At 48.6% G+C, this 15501-nt stretch overlaps 1 protein-coding gene across 1 annotated transcript; it reads left to right on the top strand.

Annotated features, from left to right (window-relative positions):
• Positions 1–1386: 1386 nt before the first annotated feature.
• Positions 1387–2959, top strand: LOC146059102 (uncharacterized). The gene is made up of 2 exons (XM_083171224.1): positions 1387–1713; positions 2538–2959. Exons 1-2 carry the CDS (start codon positions 1433–1435, stop codon positions 2605–2607), a joined length of 351 nt encoding a protein of 116 aa, XP_083027350.1. The 5' UTR covers positions 1387–1432; the 3' UTR covers positions 2608–2959.
• The last annotated feature ends 12542 nt before the right edge of the window (positions 2960–15501 follow it).

Genomic DNA, 15501 nt, shown 5'->3' with positions numbered 1-15501 from the left:
GACAGGCTGATAACTAGTATATATGTAATAGGCTGGGAGTTCTGTGACAGGCAGGTAACTAGTATATATGTAATAGGCTGGGAGTTCTGTGACAGGCAGTTAACTAGTATATATGTAATAGGCTGGGAGTTCTGTGACAGGCTGGTAACTAGTATATATAAAATAGGCTGGGAGTTCTGTGACAGGCTGGTAACTAGTATATTTGTAATAAGCTGGGAGTTCTGTGACAGGCAGGTAACTAGTATATATGTAATAGGCTGGGAGTTCTGTGACAGGCAGGTAACTAGTATATATGAAATAGGCTGGGAGTTCTGTGACAGGCTGGTAACTAGTATATATGTAATAGGCTGGGAGTTCTGTGACAGGCAGGTAACTAGTATATATGTAATAGGCTGGGAGTTCTGTGACAGGCAGGTAACTAGTATATATGTAATAGGCTGGGAGTTCTGTGACAGGCAGGTAACAAGTATATATGTAATAGGCTGGGAGTTCTGTGACAGGCTGGTAACTAGTATATATGTAATAGGCTGGGAGTTCTGTGACAGGCTGGTAACTAGTATATATGTAATAGGCTAGGAGTTCTGTGAAAGGCAGGTAACGAGTATATATGTAATAGGCTAGGAGTTATGTGACAGGCTGGTAACTAGTATATATGTAATAGGCTGGGAGTTATGTGACAGGCTGGTAACTAGTATATATGTAATAGGCTGGGAGTTCTGTGACAGGCAGGTAACTAGTATATATGTAATAGGCAGGGAGTTATGTGACAGGCTGGTAACTAGTATATATGTAATATGCTGGGAGTTCTGTGACAGGCTGGTAACTAGTATATATGTAATAGGCTAGGAGTTATGTGACAGGCTGGTAACTAGTATATATGTATTAGGCTGGGAGTTCTGTGACAGGCTGGTAACTAGTATATATGTAATAGGCAGGGAGTTCTGTGACAGGCTGGTAACTAGTATATATGTAATAGGCTAGGAGTTCTGTGACAGGCAGGTAACGAGTATATATGTAATAGGCTAGGAGTTATGTGACAGGCTGGTAACTAGTATATATGTAATAGGCTGGGACTTCTGTGACAGGCAGGTAACTAGTATATATGTAATAGGCAGGGAGTTATGTTACAGGCTGGTAACTAGTATATGTGTAATAGGCTGGGAGTTCTGTGACAGGCAGGTAACTAGTATATATGTAATAGGCAGGGAGTTATGTTACAGGCTGGTAACTAGTATATATGTAATAGGCTGGGAGTTATGTGACAGGCTGGTAACTAGTATGTATGTAATAGGCTGGGAGATCTGTGAGGGGACAGGAGCTTGTTATCTCACCAGCCTGATTCTGCCTTATACATTATTCTGCTTTATATCTACAGAGGAGATTGCGCCTCCGAACAGATCTCGCAGCCTGTTAGATATAGCCAATAAACAGCATGGGGTACATTTACTATAATAACGAGCTGATGTTGTCCATAGCAACTTCTGTCTATCATTTTATAGCCTGCAAGAGTGAGGTGAAGAGGTGTGAGGAGTCCCCAGTGTCCATGATGACGAATGACACCGTATCATCTTATGACATCTCCAATAGCAGCAGCAGTGGCTATTATAACCTGACGGACCGGTCATCATCCTCATCAGACACCAGCAGCACCAGCTCTGAATCCTCTGATTCCTCCTCAGAAACCTCAGATACCACCAGTGACTCCTCGCGCAGGTAGGTTGCCGGCACAATACTCGTGTCCTCCCTGCTCTGGTCTCTGGGGTGGATTTCAGGCTTCTTGTCTTACACACATGCTGTGATGTAGAAACGTTATCTCCATATCTGCTGCAGCTGGGGCTGCTACACAAGTTCTACCACACTGAGCGCTGATGGGCTGGTATTCTACTTGTATGACATACACGCATATATCATGATACTAATGAGTGTAACAATATAAAAAGAGCAATGCTACAGGAGAAATGAAGTCATGTAAATTATATACGTAGCGATATTATCAGTGATCTGAATGATGCTAGATCGCTCAGCGCACAGCGCTCAGCACACAGCGTTCAGGACTGCACCAGCACTCTGCGTTGAACGATCTGTCACTGCCCACGTTCTCAAAAGAGAGAACACAGGTGATGACTAGATTATTACTGCATGTAGTATCTATATCTCCCAGCGAGAGCGACGCACGGGGCCACACATCACTATCGCTATGGGCCCTACATACAGTGATGTGTGCTTAATTTCTAGGCAATCTAGTCAGATCACTTAGAAAATAGGCCCAAATCTCTGGGTGTGTAGCCCCATTAGAGGGATCTCACATCACTGTACGCTGGGCTTTCTCTATGGGGCCGTCCTTGTCATGTCACACCCACAGTATCAGCGCTCTTATTGGTCCAAAGAGGAATCACACAGAGAAATGTAGTCAGTAAGGGCCACTAACATGTGCAGGCGCTAGATAGCAGCAGGCCCGGGAATAATGAGAGGACTTGTACATGGCAAACGTTTGTGTCTTTACAATAACAGTCACTGATCAAAGTTTGTTTTTATAGGACGGTCATCTACAAGACACGTATTGATGTTGGCTTCCTATGGCAGGAGTGGCAGGAGGAGGAGGAATGAATGCCGAGGGTTGAAAAGTTTAATTGATTTGACTTGTGTCAGTTTATTGCATCAAACTTGATCATTATGAGTTTGTGCAACTGTTAAAGCCAGTCCCGTTGACGGCTATTCCCCCAAGCCAGTCCCGTTGACGGCTATTCCCCCTACCCAAGCCTGTCCCGTTGACAGCTAATCCCCCTACCCAAGCCAGTCCTGTTGACAGGTAATACCCCTACCCCCAATCTCTGTCTTCACAACTCCCTCTCTCCATATCCAGCAAGTTTGAAACATCATTTTGCTCTCACTTTATATGGAGTAATTTGGTCGCTGAGCGGCCTCTATATGAATCTGTTGTGAACAATAAAAAGCAAGACAAGCCAATCAGTGTCTGATGTGTTATTTCCCACTAATGTCAATGTTTCCCATTGTACTACTGTACTGGTCTGACCCATATTCATGTGTTAACCCTTTGAGTGCCAAGTGAATTTGTCAAAATAGGTGTAAAATTGCCAAACAAACATTTCTATCCATCATAATGACCTGTAATGTTTGCCTTGTATAGGAAACAAGGGGTGAAATGTAATAGGGTGCGATTTTTTCCGTAAGAAAAAAATCGCACCAAATCGCACCTTTAAAAATCACGTTTTTTGCCGCGAATTCGCATATGTAATGAGATGCGAATTTGCGGCAAAAAAGTGCGATATGGTGCGATTTCGGGTGCTTTTTAAGTACTGAAAATGTGCAATTTTCAGTCATGAAAATCGGCACATTTTTAGTACAGTGCGCTGTGTTGAAAAAAAAAAAGAAAAAAAACGGCGTGCGGTCCCCCTCCTAAGCATAACCAGCCCCGGGCTCAAAAAGCCGGTGCTGGTATCATAAAATCAGAGGGACAAACAAATAGGGGTTCCCTTGATTTAATGAAACCAGCACCAGGCTCAAGGTCCAGCGCTGGTTCCCAAAATACGGGGGAGAAAATGACTAGGGGTCCCCCGTATTTTAAGAACCAGCACCAGACCCAACCAGCCAGCAGGGTAATGCCACAGCCGGGGGACACTTATTATATAAGGTCCCGCGGCCAAAGCATTATCCCCGTGGCTGGTCAGCATGGGCAGGGGTCCTGGGGAAGTGGGGACCCCCCAATGAAGGGGTCCCCCCTCCAGGACTTACCAGCCCATGCTGAAAGTCCGGGGCTGTCCCCGATGCCCCTGGGCGGTGGGCATCGGGCTGATGCAAAGTGTATAAAAAAGAATAAAAACTATTGTTTTCTACTGTAGAACTATGAGTCCCAGCAAGCCTACCCCGCATGCTGGGACTTGGAGAACCACAAGTCCCAGCATGCGGGGCATTAAAGGGCCCGCTGGCACTTGTAGTTATACAGTACAAAAAATAGTTAAATAAAACACACTGACACCCTGAAAAATAAAAGTTTAATACATACATAACACACACATACTGATACTTACCTACCTTGAGCCCGTAGGTCGGTTCCTGGATCCTGGGTCCGGGGTCCTGGGTTCCAGGGCAGAAGAGTCCGGTTCCGGGGCCTTGGTCCTGGTTCCGGGGCTGGTCCGGGGCTCCAGGGCAGAAGAGTCCGCTTCCGGGGCCTTGGTCCTGGTTCCGGGGCTGGTCCGGGGTCCTGGGCTCCAGGGCTGATGTCTCCGAGGTACAGGATCTGAAGTAGTCCAAAAGGGGTATCTAAGGAAGGAAATCCTACTCACCTGGTCCCCGGCGACGACCTCGGCATCTTCTCCGGCAGATGCGCTGCTCCCGGCTGGTACCCGCTCACGGACTGAAGAGGCGCAGAGATGTTTCATCTTCCGCGCCTCTTCTCAGAATGATTCTATTGGCCGCCTAGCGGCCAATCAGGAGCCGACTTTCTCTCCAAGTCCCAGCATGCGGGGTAGGCTTGCTGGGACTCATAGTTCTACAGTAGAAAACAATAGTTTTTATTCTTTTTTTAACACTTTGCATCAGCCCGATGCCCACCGCCCAGGGGCATCGGGGACAGCCCCGGACTTTCAGCATGGGCTGGTAAGTCCTGGAGGGGGGGACCCCTTCATTGGGGGGTCCCCACTTCCCCAGGACCCCTACCCATGCTGACCAGCCACGGGGATAATGCTTTGGCCGCGGGACCTTATATAATAAGTGTCCCCCGGCTGTGGCATTACCCTGCTGGCTGGTTGGGTCTGATGCTGGTTCTTAAAATACGGTTGACCCCTAGTCATTTTGTCCCCCGTATTTTGGGAACCAGCGCTGGACCTTGAGCCTGGTGCTGGTTTCATTAAATCAAGGGAACCCCTATTTGTTTGTCCCTCTGATTTTATGATACCAGCACCGGCTTTTTGAGCCCGGGGCTGGTTATGCTTAGGAGGGGGGACCGCGCGCCGTTTTTTTTTTAACTTTAACTTTTAGCCTTGTTTTGGACAGAACCATGCACAGATCACAAAGATTTGTGCATGGTTCTGTAAAAATCGCCAGCAAGAAGCTGGTCTATTTTTTTTGCGGGTTTTGGTAAGGTCCCATATGCGACTTTAGAACTCGCATCCTATTACATATGCAAGTTCTATAGTTTACAATGGGAAAACATCTGGATGCGATTTTCAGTGTGACTGAAAATCGCATCTTTAAAATGTGCGCATTCACGGGAAAAAATGCGATTTTTCCCGCGACTCGCACCCTATTACATGTGCGATTTTAAGAAAAAATGCGATTTTGGCCGATTATGACCAAAAATCGCAAAAGTCGAAAAATCGCACCCTATTATATTTCGCCCAATCTTTTTTTACTCAACATTTTTATTTTAATCTATATAACAAATGTAAGTGACACTGGTATTTTTAAAGGATATTTTGCACATCTCTCTCAGAGATGTTGGCACTCAAATGATTAAATAGCTGTGATAAAGTATATGGTAGGTTGGTGCAGTACTGTGGGCTATAAGGATCTGTGCAGCTACACCATACTATTTTTTGGAAAAGGGGGGGGGGGGGGGGGGTGAGCACCGGTGGGATGTAAAAGGGGTGTGATGGAGGTGGGGCATATGGTAATGTCCCGCACTGGGGGAGTGGCCTGCGCAAACACGTCTTCTTGGTTCCCTGCTGGGCCATGCCAGTATTACAATATGCATCATTTGGTCCCCACAGACCCGCCAGAAAGGGTGGGTGCGGAAGACTGTCAGCATTGCAGGGGTATATAAATATTTACTAAGAAGAGAGCGCTACAAAATCTAAAGCCAATTTATTAAAAAAACATATTTAACCATTAAAAAATATTAGACACAACATATAATGAAGAAAATTACATATACATAATTATATTTAAAAATAATAATAATAAAGAGGTGTATCTGTGACAAAGCCCCTGGAGGGGTGACGTGCGATGGTGTACCTGGACTCTGGACTTGCCGACTTCAGATCTTCACGGCTTCTTCTCGGAAGAACCTGTGGCAGGGGATGGCACAACCCAAGGAGAACCCCCAGAAGCGACACTACTACAATTTAGCAGTGACAAATATTTATTTAACGAAACACCTGTGCTAGTCACTGCGATGCATTTGTACACATATGCAGAAATCAATAAGAAAGAGGTGCAGCATGTAAACATTTACTTTAAGGCATTAGACACTCAATAATCACAAATACATTTAAAGAAAACCATATCAGAGAAAGCAATATTACGTCACTAAAAACACTGTACTGTACATGTGACACGGTAACACCAAATGTCCGCCAGGTGGCGCTTCACACCCTGTGGATGCTGAACTACAGTCTCTGCCTTAAGCAAAAGTCATTGACTCAGAAATGGTCCTGCGAAGGAGGATCCTCACGAATAAAGAGTTAGGCCCTATCTTAGGCCCTTATTCTGATTGACGCGGACTTTACCGCATACTTTCGGATCGCGTGTTTTCGGCGTCTGCGCATGCGTGGAGAACGCAACGCGCATGTGCCACGCCTTGACTCCGTACCAGTTCGGCCAAATCCCGTCCAAAACTGTTCCCCGCAATCAGTCGGGAAATATGGGCGTATTATGGGCGTCATGCGGAATGACACATGGGCGTAGTTTCAAAGTGGGCAAAACGGGGCGGAAACATGGGCGGATACGGGGGAGTACACTTATGTTGGGGGGCGTACATTCGGATAGCACTCCGAATGCACGCGATCAAAAAGGGCAGAAATGTGCGGTGTCCACAAGTGTACTATTGCTTAGCGGACACCACTCGTTCATGCGGTAGGCGAACGTACGCCTAATGACTACAAGCATTAACACCTGAACCCAATAGAATCGACTCCTTTACTCATTACTCACTAATAGGACGCTTGTCAGTGCTTTAATTGAAACCATTGCACTTCAATTGCTGTAAGGGTTAATGTGTGCAATGCATGTGTTAGGCATGCTTGTAAGGATATATTGGCATCTAATTGATTCCAATTCCAAATAAGAAGTTTTTTATGAGGATAGGTATTTGAATAAGTGGGTCATGTGATGTCTTGCAGAAGATACATAATAGTGGGTTGTTTGGCGTAAATACTCCGCTTACGTGCGGTAGCACCGCTTGGCTCCCGTTTGGATGCGGTATTCCCGAGCATACTCTGTAATACTCTGTAATACCGTGCAGAATCTGAGTGTTTCTCCCGCACACGCATGGTTTGTATGTCGTCCGTAAACACGCCCTGTTCTTAAAGAGTGAGTCCGTCCGAATGCGGAGGACACGTGGGCGTTTCTACGGACGATGGCCGCATGCGGCAAAACACCGTAGCGTGCGGACCGCTCCGTAAGAATGCGGGAATATCCGCACCAACCAGAATAAGGGCCTTAGTGTGCACACTAACTTATTAAAAAAACGGACAAAGGTGAACAGTCCTCTCTCTCCAGAGGGACAGGCGAGCCCCCGTTCCCTGGGGTGGCTCCCTGTAGGGAATACAGCGGACAGGTTGTAGGGGTCAGTAGCCACAGGATGTTCTGGTACAACCACATTTATCACTGTCCTGCTCAATAGCAAACAGCTCAGTCCCTGGAGCAGGGGATAGTACCCGTGTTATTAGATAGGTGGCCTGGGTATGGAGGGGCCTCTCCAGTGGCTCTCCTCACTGGTAACGGGGGGTAACTGGGGATTGCTGTGACAGTATAGCGTGGGTCAGACTGAGGCTAATGATGCTCTGTACTAAGGAGCAATCTGTGGGATTGACTTAATAGGGATAGTCTCTGGCGTGGTGCAGACCAATCGTTGGGGCATAGGGCACCCCGGTACCTTAAAAGCAGCTGCAGGTGCCGGCTCCGGCCGGAAGCGACTCCCGCTGTGCGGCTCCTGGCCTGGCTCCTCCTCCGGCGCTGGCAACCTCCTCTGGCAGCATTCTCCCTGGCTTCACAGCTGGCACCCTGCAGGGCCTCCCTCTTGCATTCTCTGTGTGGCCAGCACTGGCTGGACATCACTCCCCAGCGGTAGCTGTCTCTCCCTGCTCTGGGCGGCAGCTCCTTTGATCCCTGTCTCCTCTCTCTGTGCAGCTGTCAATCACTGCCATGTGCTGCGGCTGTGAGCGGCTCCTCTCTGGTCTCTCCCGGCTGCTGTATTACTCTCTCCTGCCCAGGTGCCAGAGGTCACTGTCAGCGGGTCCCGTCTCTCTGCTGCATGGGTCTTTTAGTCTGCACTCAGTCTCTCAGCAACTGCACGTGCCAGACCTTTCTCTTCCTTCCAAGCTGCTGGGATCACCTCTGACCTCTCTCTTCCTGTCACACTCTGCTGATGCTCCTCACTAGAGTGCTCCCCCCTCAGGAATGCAGGTAGGGACAGATACAGCAGGGTCCTAGCTCCTGCTTTGGCTGTTTAACCCTTCCTGTCCTGGACAGTGGACAGGGGTCTTCTTAGGCAGCGTTGGCTGCCAATGTTTAGGTCCTTTGGGGCACAGGGGCACACCAGAGGTACCCTGGAGTGGGGAACTACATGCCACCCCGCTGGAAATTTGCCTGTCCTCAGGCAAACAACAGGGGCATTAAGTCCTTTCAATGTCCATGACACCACATTGAACCAATGAAAGAAAACAGATGCAAACAATTATACATTACATGACAAATACACGTTAATACCTTTCTGCTGCCACCTGGCTATCTAAAGTGGGCTCCCTGGGTCAACCATCCCTCCGCCATAGGACTCCCATCCCTCTGCGGTCCAGGTGCTTCAATGATGAGCATGGATGTCGCCCACTCTCACAGTGCGACTGGCACTAAACACGTCTCGCCTCTTGGTCTCGCCTCTTGGACCTCTGTATCGCCTGTTGTATCCTGAAGACAAACTCTTCTCCAGAGATGGTCATATATTCACTGTTTGTCACAGGCCTCACTTCGGTGAAACAGGTCTCGGCCTTCTCAGCTGTCTTTGCGATTTCCATAGTGGCCTTTGCTTTGGGCGGTGGTATAGTTGCCTTTGGGCTTTCAAGTTCCAATGGCTCCATTTTCTTTGCCACGGTCACGTGGGCCACAACTTCGAGGCATCTCTTCCGTTCAGCGTTACTGGCATCTGTCTGCTGGAGGCTTGCTGTCTGGTCACCCGAATTTACCATTCTTGGGGTGTACTCCTTGTCGGTTCCTGGCCTCACTTCTTTAGGCTGAGCTTCGGCCTTCTCCGCTTTCCTTGAGGTTTCCACAGAGCCATTAGGTTGAGACGGTGGCCTAGTGGGTTCTGGAGGACACTGCAGTCTAATGGCATTTTCATGGCACTGTTGCACTGCCTCATTCTGACTCCGTACGTCTGTTCTCTCATTGATCTCCAGCCGTCCCTTTCTCATTGAGCCTTTAGGTTCTGGTGATCGTGGCATCTGGTCAGGCCGGGGGTGATTACTGATGGGCCGGTCAATCTCGCTACAAACATCCTGCAACCTTCTCCTCTTCAGGTGGTGCTGACCATATGGCTGGTGCATGAAGCGTCGATGTTGACTGTGGATAGTTGCATATCTGCTGCCTCTTACTGCAGCACCACCGGGGCCTGTTACGTTGGTTGCCTTAACACCTCTCCTTCCATTGGTCACTTCAAATTCGACCCATTCTCCTTTTTCCAGGCTTCGGAAGTATTTGTTCCTAGGGGTCTTCTGGATACCGGTATAGTGCACGTATACGGTTCTCCTATTGTCTGCCCTTATGAAGCCATAGCCACGTGCTACACTGAACCACGATACTTGGCCAGTCAAGTTTCTTGTTCTGACTTGCCGCTCCTCAGTGTCAGGTGGTATTCTTGCCGTGGTCTGACTTTGCATGAGTTCTCGCTGACCTAGTAGTGGGTCTCTTCCCGAGGGTCGGTCCTCCTCGTCGAATTGACCGGTAGAGCGTCTTCCCGTTTCTCTATACATACTCCTCCGAGGTCGGCCTCCTCTCTCCCTTCGTGGACGCCATTTCTGGTGTCTGGATTCGCTCTGTTCCAGTCTTTGCCCCATTCGGGCGAGATCTAAGGCCAGTTCTGTGAGCTTACTGTTAATGGCGGACAATGGGTCTGGGCCTACTGGTGATTGCGCCTCTTGAAGTACTGTTCTCTTCTTTACACTACCAGGTCCCTGGCGTTTGGCTTCCCAGTGATCCTCCGTCTCTTCTTCTTCCACCGTAGCTCCTTCTTCTGGCTCTTCATTCTGGACTTTTTCCAACACCTGTAGTGCCGATTCCTTTAGCTCCTCAAATGTGCAGCCTTGTTCTTGCCGCTTTATCATTCGGAGCTGGGCGCGGGTGGTCTCTTCTCTTGCCCCTTCTACGAAGAGGTCTATCAGCATTTCCTCCGCTAGTGGTACTTCTCTCGGGTCTGCGGCTTGTACTGCCTTCATGGCCTTGTGTAATGCCAGTGCGAAATCACGCAGTGATTCTCCCTGTTTCTGCTTCCTGGCATATAACCTGCTCTTCAGCACTGGCACGGTTTTGGCATCGAAGATCTTTGCCAGTTTTTTCAATATCTTGTCCGCCGTCTCCTTGTCGCCTTCTGACCATGATTTGACTTCTCTCAGGGCGGACCCTCTCAGTTGCGCCAGCAATATTTGTTTGCTTTGTTCTTCGTTCAGTTGGTATAGGGTGAACGTCGAATTCATGCGGTCCTTGAATGCCTTAAAAGTGCTTGTGCCTTTCGTCCGCGTATCTCCCGAGAATGTGAGTAGCCACGTGGCTCCGAAGTAGTAGGGCATCGTGATCTGTGCCGCCGCTGTCTTCGGCGGTTCTCTGTCCTCTGGTAGTAGCGGAAGACGTCTGCGGGGGGACGGTGGTGGAGTGCCGGTTTCCGACATGTTTCCGATCCTGTTCGTGGACGCCACGTGTGACAAAGCCCCTGGAGGGGTGACGTGCGATGGTGTACCTGGACTCTGGACTTGCCGACTTCAGATCTTCACGGCTTCTTCTCGGAAGAACCTGTGGCAGGGGATGGCACAACCCAAGGAGAACCCCCAGAAGCGACACTACTACAATTTAGCAGTGACAAATATTTATTTAACGAAACACCTGTGCTAGTCACTGCGATGCATTTGTACACATATGCAGAAATCAATAAGAAAGAGGTGCAGCATGTAAACATTTACTTTAAGGCATTAGACACTCAATAATCACAAATACATTTAAAGAAAACCATATCAGAGAAAGCAATATTACGTCACTAAAAACACTGTACTGTACATGTGACACGGTAACACCAAATGTCCGCCAGGTGGCGCTTCACACCCTGTGGATGCTGAACTACAGTCTCTGCCTTAAGCAAAAGTCATTGACTCAGAAATGGTCCCGCGAAGGAGGATCCTCACGAATAAAGAGTTAGGCCCTATCTTAGGCCCTTATTCTGATTGATGCGGACTTTACCGCGTTCTTACGGATCGCGTCTTTACGGCGTCTGCGCATGCGTGGAGAACGCTACGCGCATGTGCCACGCCTTGACTCGGTACCAGTTCGGACAAAGCCCGTCCAAAACTGGTCACCGCAATCAGTCGGGAAATAGGGGCGTATTATGGGCGTCATGCGGAATGACACATGGGCGTAGTTTCAAAGTGGGCAAAACGGGGCGGAAACATGGGCGGACACGGGGGAGTACACTTATGTTGGGGGGCGTACATTCGGAAACCACTCCGAATGCACGCGAGCAAAAAGGGCTGAAATGTGCGGTGTCCACAAGTGTACTATTGCTTTGCGGACACCACTCGTTCATGCGGTAGGCGAACGTACGCCTAATGACTACAACCATTAACACCTGAACCCAATACAATCTACTCCTTTACTCATTACTCACTAATAGGACGCTTGTCAGTGCTTTAATTGAAACCATTGCTGCTTCAAGGAAACCTTAGTAATCCCCCACATATGCTGTACTTGTCCCACACTTAAAAACTGCTAACAATTGACATGACAGAATATTAATACTAGCAATACACATGTGTATTCGACATGTACTCATGAAACCACACATTTTGGGTAAAGTAAACACATTTATTTATATTCATGTCACACTCAATGCCACTGTCATGCAATGACCATAAAATTAAACATCAAAACTATAAACAACATGCCAGGAATGCAGCAAAATAAATAATAATAAAACACAAATATAATAGCACACAGATGGACTCCAGCACCTCCTATGTGCCACTGCACATGTAGCCAGTGGGAAATGAGGAGGCTGCTGGCCCTTCTACAGCAGGGCAAGCTGCACCTGACCATTCTCCAGCAGGGCACCCTACACCTGGCCCTTCTGCAGCAGGCCAACCTGTAGCTGGCTCATATGCACCATCAGCAGACTCATTTGGAACACAACCGGGGACTTCACCAGATAGTACCATGGCCATCACTTCAAGTACAGCTGACAGTAATGCCAGGCACAAGAGGGCAACAGGGGAACCACAAAGGACATATGAAGCAAGGGTTCTGGTTCCCCTCAGCACGTGATTGGACACAAGAAGCTGACACACACAGCACAATGGAAGATTTGGGAACACATAACGGTAGAGATTAATGCGGCCACAAGTTCATTTCCGACCACGTTTGGCCTTGGTAGGCTCCTTGGCCTGTGCAGCAGCTCTTCGGGGACGCCCAGATGCTGGGGCAGGTGGAGCAGATGATGTGGAGGGGTTGGCTGGTCTACCCCTCCTGCCAGCAGGGAGTGTTTCCGCTGGTAATGCACCAGAAACGGATGACATTAGGACCCTGTTGCTGGTAACCAGCTCCACCATAAGCTCATTATGGTGGAGGAGGAGATCATTTTGGCGGGTGGCTTGCTCGGCCAGCACCTGAGCACTTGCAGCCATGGCCTGATGTGACTCAGCCATGGCCTGCATGCTCCCAGCGATGGACTGCTGGGTGCTGACCAAGCTCGCCAGGATCTCCTCGGTCCTACGCATCCGTTCTGATGCGAAATCTCCCTGCTGGTTGATGTCCACAAGCACCTGGGCCAAGGCGGCCAAATCGGCTTGGCCCGATGCCTGCTGCTGCACAGGCCTACCTCTGGGGCCAGGTGGCACGGACTCCTCCACCTCCTGAGCAGAGTCCTCACCAAGCGGTGGGGTGTCTGTGGGAAAAGATAAACACAATTAGGAGACATTCTACGATAATTACTTGCACAAGTTTATGGCATGACCAATATTTACCTTCCAGAAAAGACGCAAACACTTCAGCTGGGGCCTCGCTATCCATCGTGCTCACCCCCCTGATCTCCTCAACTGAGATACAGCTCTCCGCCATCTCCTCCAGGGGGGTGAGCTCTAGCCCTGATGGCATGGGGCCGGCCCCAGATGTCTGGCTGTGGTCCCACCGCTTGGTCATCTTCCTCTTCAGGTTGGTTTTGAAGTCCTGCCACCTGCAATGTAAGTTGACATATTAATACATGTCACTCCCAATGTTAGCTGTTGCAGCCATTGCTATGTGCTACATATTACAACATGTGATTAATGTCCCATATATAATATTACATGCAACTATGATATCAACCGTTACAATACACATTCACAATCACCCTACTCTGACTCTCAAGGAAATAACATGGCAATAATGTATGTGTATCGTAACAACCTCATGTGCCATTTGCAAAATGCATATAAGCATCAATTAAATCATTACTTGGCTATTACTGGGCACATGTATGACAAAACAACTTGCCTCTTCTTCACATGGTCCGTCTCACGAACTTGTGGCGCAACTGCATTAATCTCTGCCGTTATCTGTTCCCAAATCTTCCATCGGCGTGTGTGTGTCAGCTTCTCGGATGGGCACTCTATCCAATCACGTGCTCGGGGAACCAGGATGGCCAGCTCCTGTGCTTCATATGCCTTGTTTTTTTTTGGTGGTTCGGCTGTTGCACTGGCTCGCCCCTTGCTACGTCCCTGGCCACGCCCCCTGGCACCAGTCGCTGCACTTGAAGTGCTGGCCATGGTACTACCTTGTGAAGTCCCCTGTTGTGTTCCAAACAAATCTGCTGATGGTGCAGATGAGCCAGCTGCAGGTTGGGCTGCTGCAGAAGGGCCAGGTGTTGGTTGCTCTGCTGTCGAATGGTCATGTGCAGCTTGGCCTGCTGTAGAAGGGCCAGCAGCCTCCTCATTACCCACTGCCTGCATGTGCAGTGGCACATAGGTGGTGCTGGAGTCCAGCTGGGCAAAAAGTTGCTGGAGCTCTGGGTCTAACTCTGGTTGGGAGCCAGACATGTTAGCAACAACATTGTCACCCTGTAATACACCTTTTTATACTGTTTGAGTATCCTGTTTGGCGGACATCAGCGGCAGCTGCGTTCCGTGCGTGAGCGTACGTCGCTGTTCTTTCGCGCCGCATACGGTGGCGGAAATTCCATTGTGGAAAACCTGGCGAAAGTTCTAAATGAAATACTGGTCACCAATTATAACATTGCATAGAATCTTCGGATACACCTGGGACTATTGCACAATACACATGCTATTTGCTAGCATTACATGACATTTGATTCATGACTACTGGCGTATGATGGCGTTTGATTGCAAGCTAAAAGTAGCCCATTCCCTTAGAGAATCCACGCCACAAGTCAGGCAATACTCATCTCTACTGTTATAGACAACACATGTGAGAGCCCTATAAATAGTGAGTTGCTGGTAGAATCAGTTGTCTCCAGATCACGACTTGTCAGGGTCTAAGGTAAGCTCTTCCATGCTCCTTGTAGATATGATATCCATTCACTATGTAAGTGTATGAAGGTATGCACCATTGCCTCACTGCCTACAGATTGTTGGGCCAGCAAAGTGTGTGTATCATTATTGCAACATGTCACATGTTCACTATTTCACTCACAGGTCTTAAACCTGTGTGGGTTCATCTATTGCAGGACAACATGTCCCAGCAATAGATGAAATGTCTCATAGTACATGAAGTTGGCAAAAAATGCTGACACCTTTATCTGTGTGTTTTGGACGGTGGGTATTGAGTTCATATTATTGTGTCATCATTATAGAGTCAAATGGATCTGCGTGATTACACGGGGCGGCCATCAATTGTACGTATAGAAGGCTACAAATCAGTTTGTAGTGGGATATGGCCATTATGTGCATAGGTGCATCAGTATTTATGTTCATTTCTTTATAGGTTGCAGAAGCTATTCTGCGCTACATGGAGAGGAGGCTAAGGGCACTTGCGGCTCTCCCCACTCGTCGCCCAAGGAGGCCAGGACGTGCTAGAATCTATCGCACACGGGTGACTCTGTTTGCTATGCCCGATGATGAGGTACTTACTAGGTACCGGTTACCCCCAAATGTAATTCTGGATCTGCTCAACCTAATTCAGAGCGATTTGGAACCTCTACACGGGATCACGACAGCAATTCCGCCTCACACACAGCTGCTGGCGGTGTTGCATTTCTGCGCCTCAGGATCGTTCCAACAAGTAGTGGCAGTACTTGCTGGAATATCTCAGCCGGCCTTCTGCCGAATCCTGAGGCGTGTGACGTCGGCCATGTTCAGG

This window comes from Crinia signifera, chromosome 2 (genome assembly GCF_055691185.1).
Source record: "Crinia signifera chromosome 2, ASM5569118v1, whole genome shotgun sequence".
Taxonomy (NCBI): Eukaryota; Metazoa; Chordata; class Amphibia; order Anura; family Myobatrachidae; genus Crinia; species Crinia signifera.
The sequence above is the reverse complement of the archived record's forward strand: the minus strand, read 5'-3'. Positions and strand labels throughout refer to the sequence as shown.

Bases quoted from the DNA above. Each gene is read 5' to 3' on its own strand.
- LOC146059102 (XM_083171224.1), top strand. From the start codon at position 1,433: ATGGGGTACATTTACTATAATAACGAGCTGATGTTGTCCATAGCAACT. The intron at 1,714-2,537 runs GTAGGTTGCCGG...TTGTTTTTATAG, and splicing joins ACCAGTGACTCCTCGCGCAG to GACGGTCATCTACAAGACAC.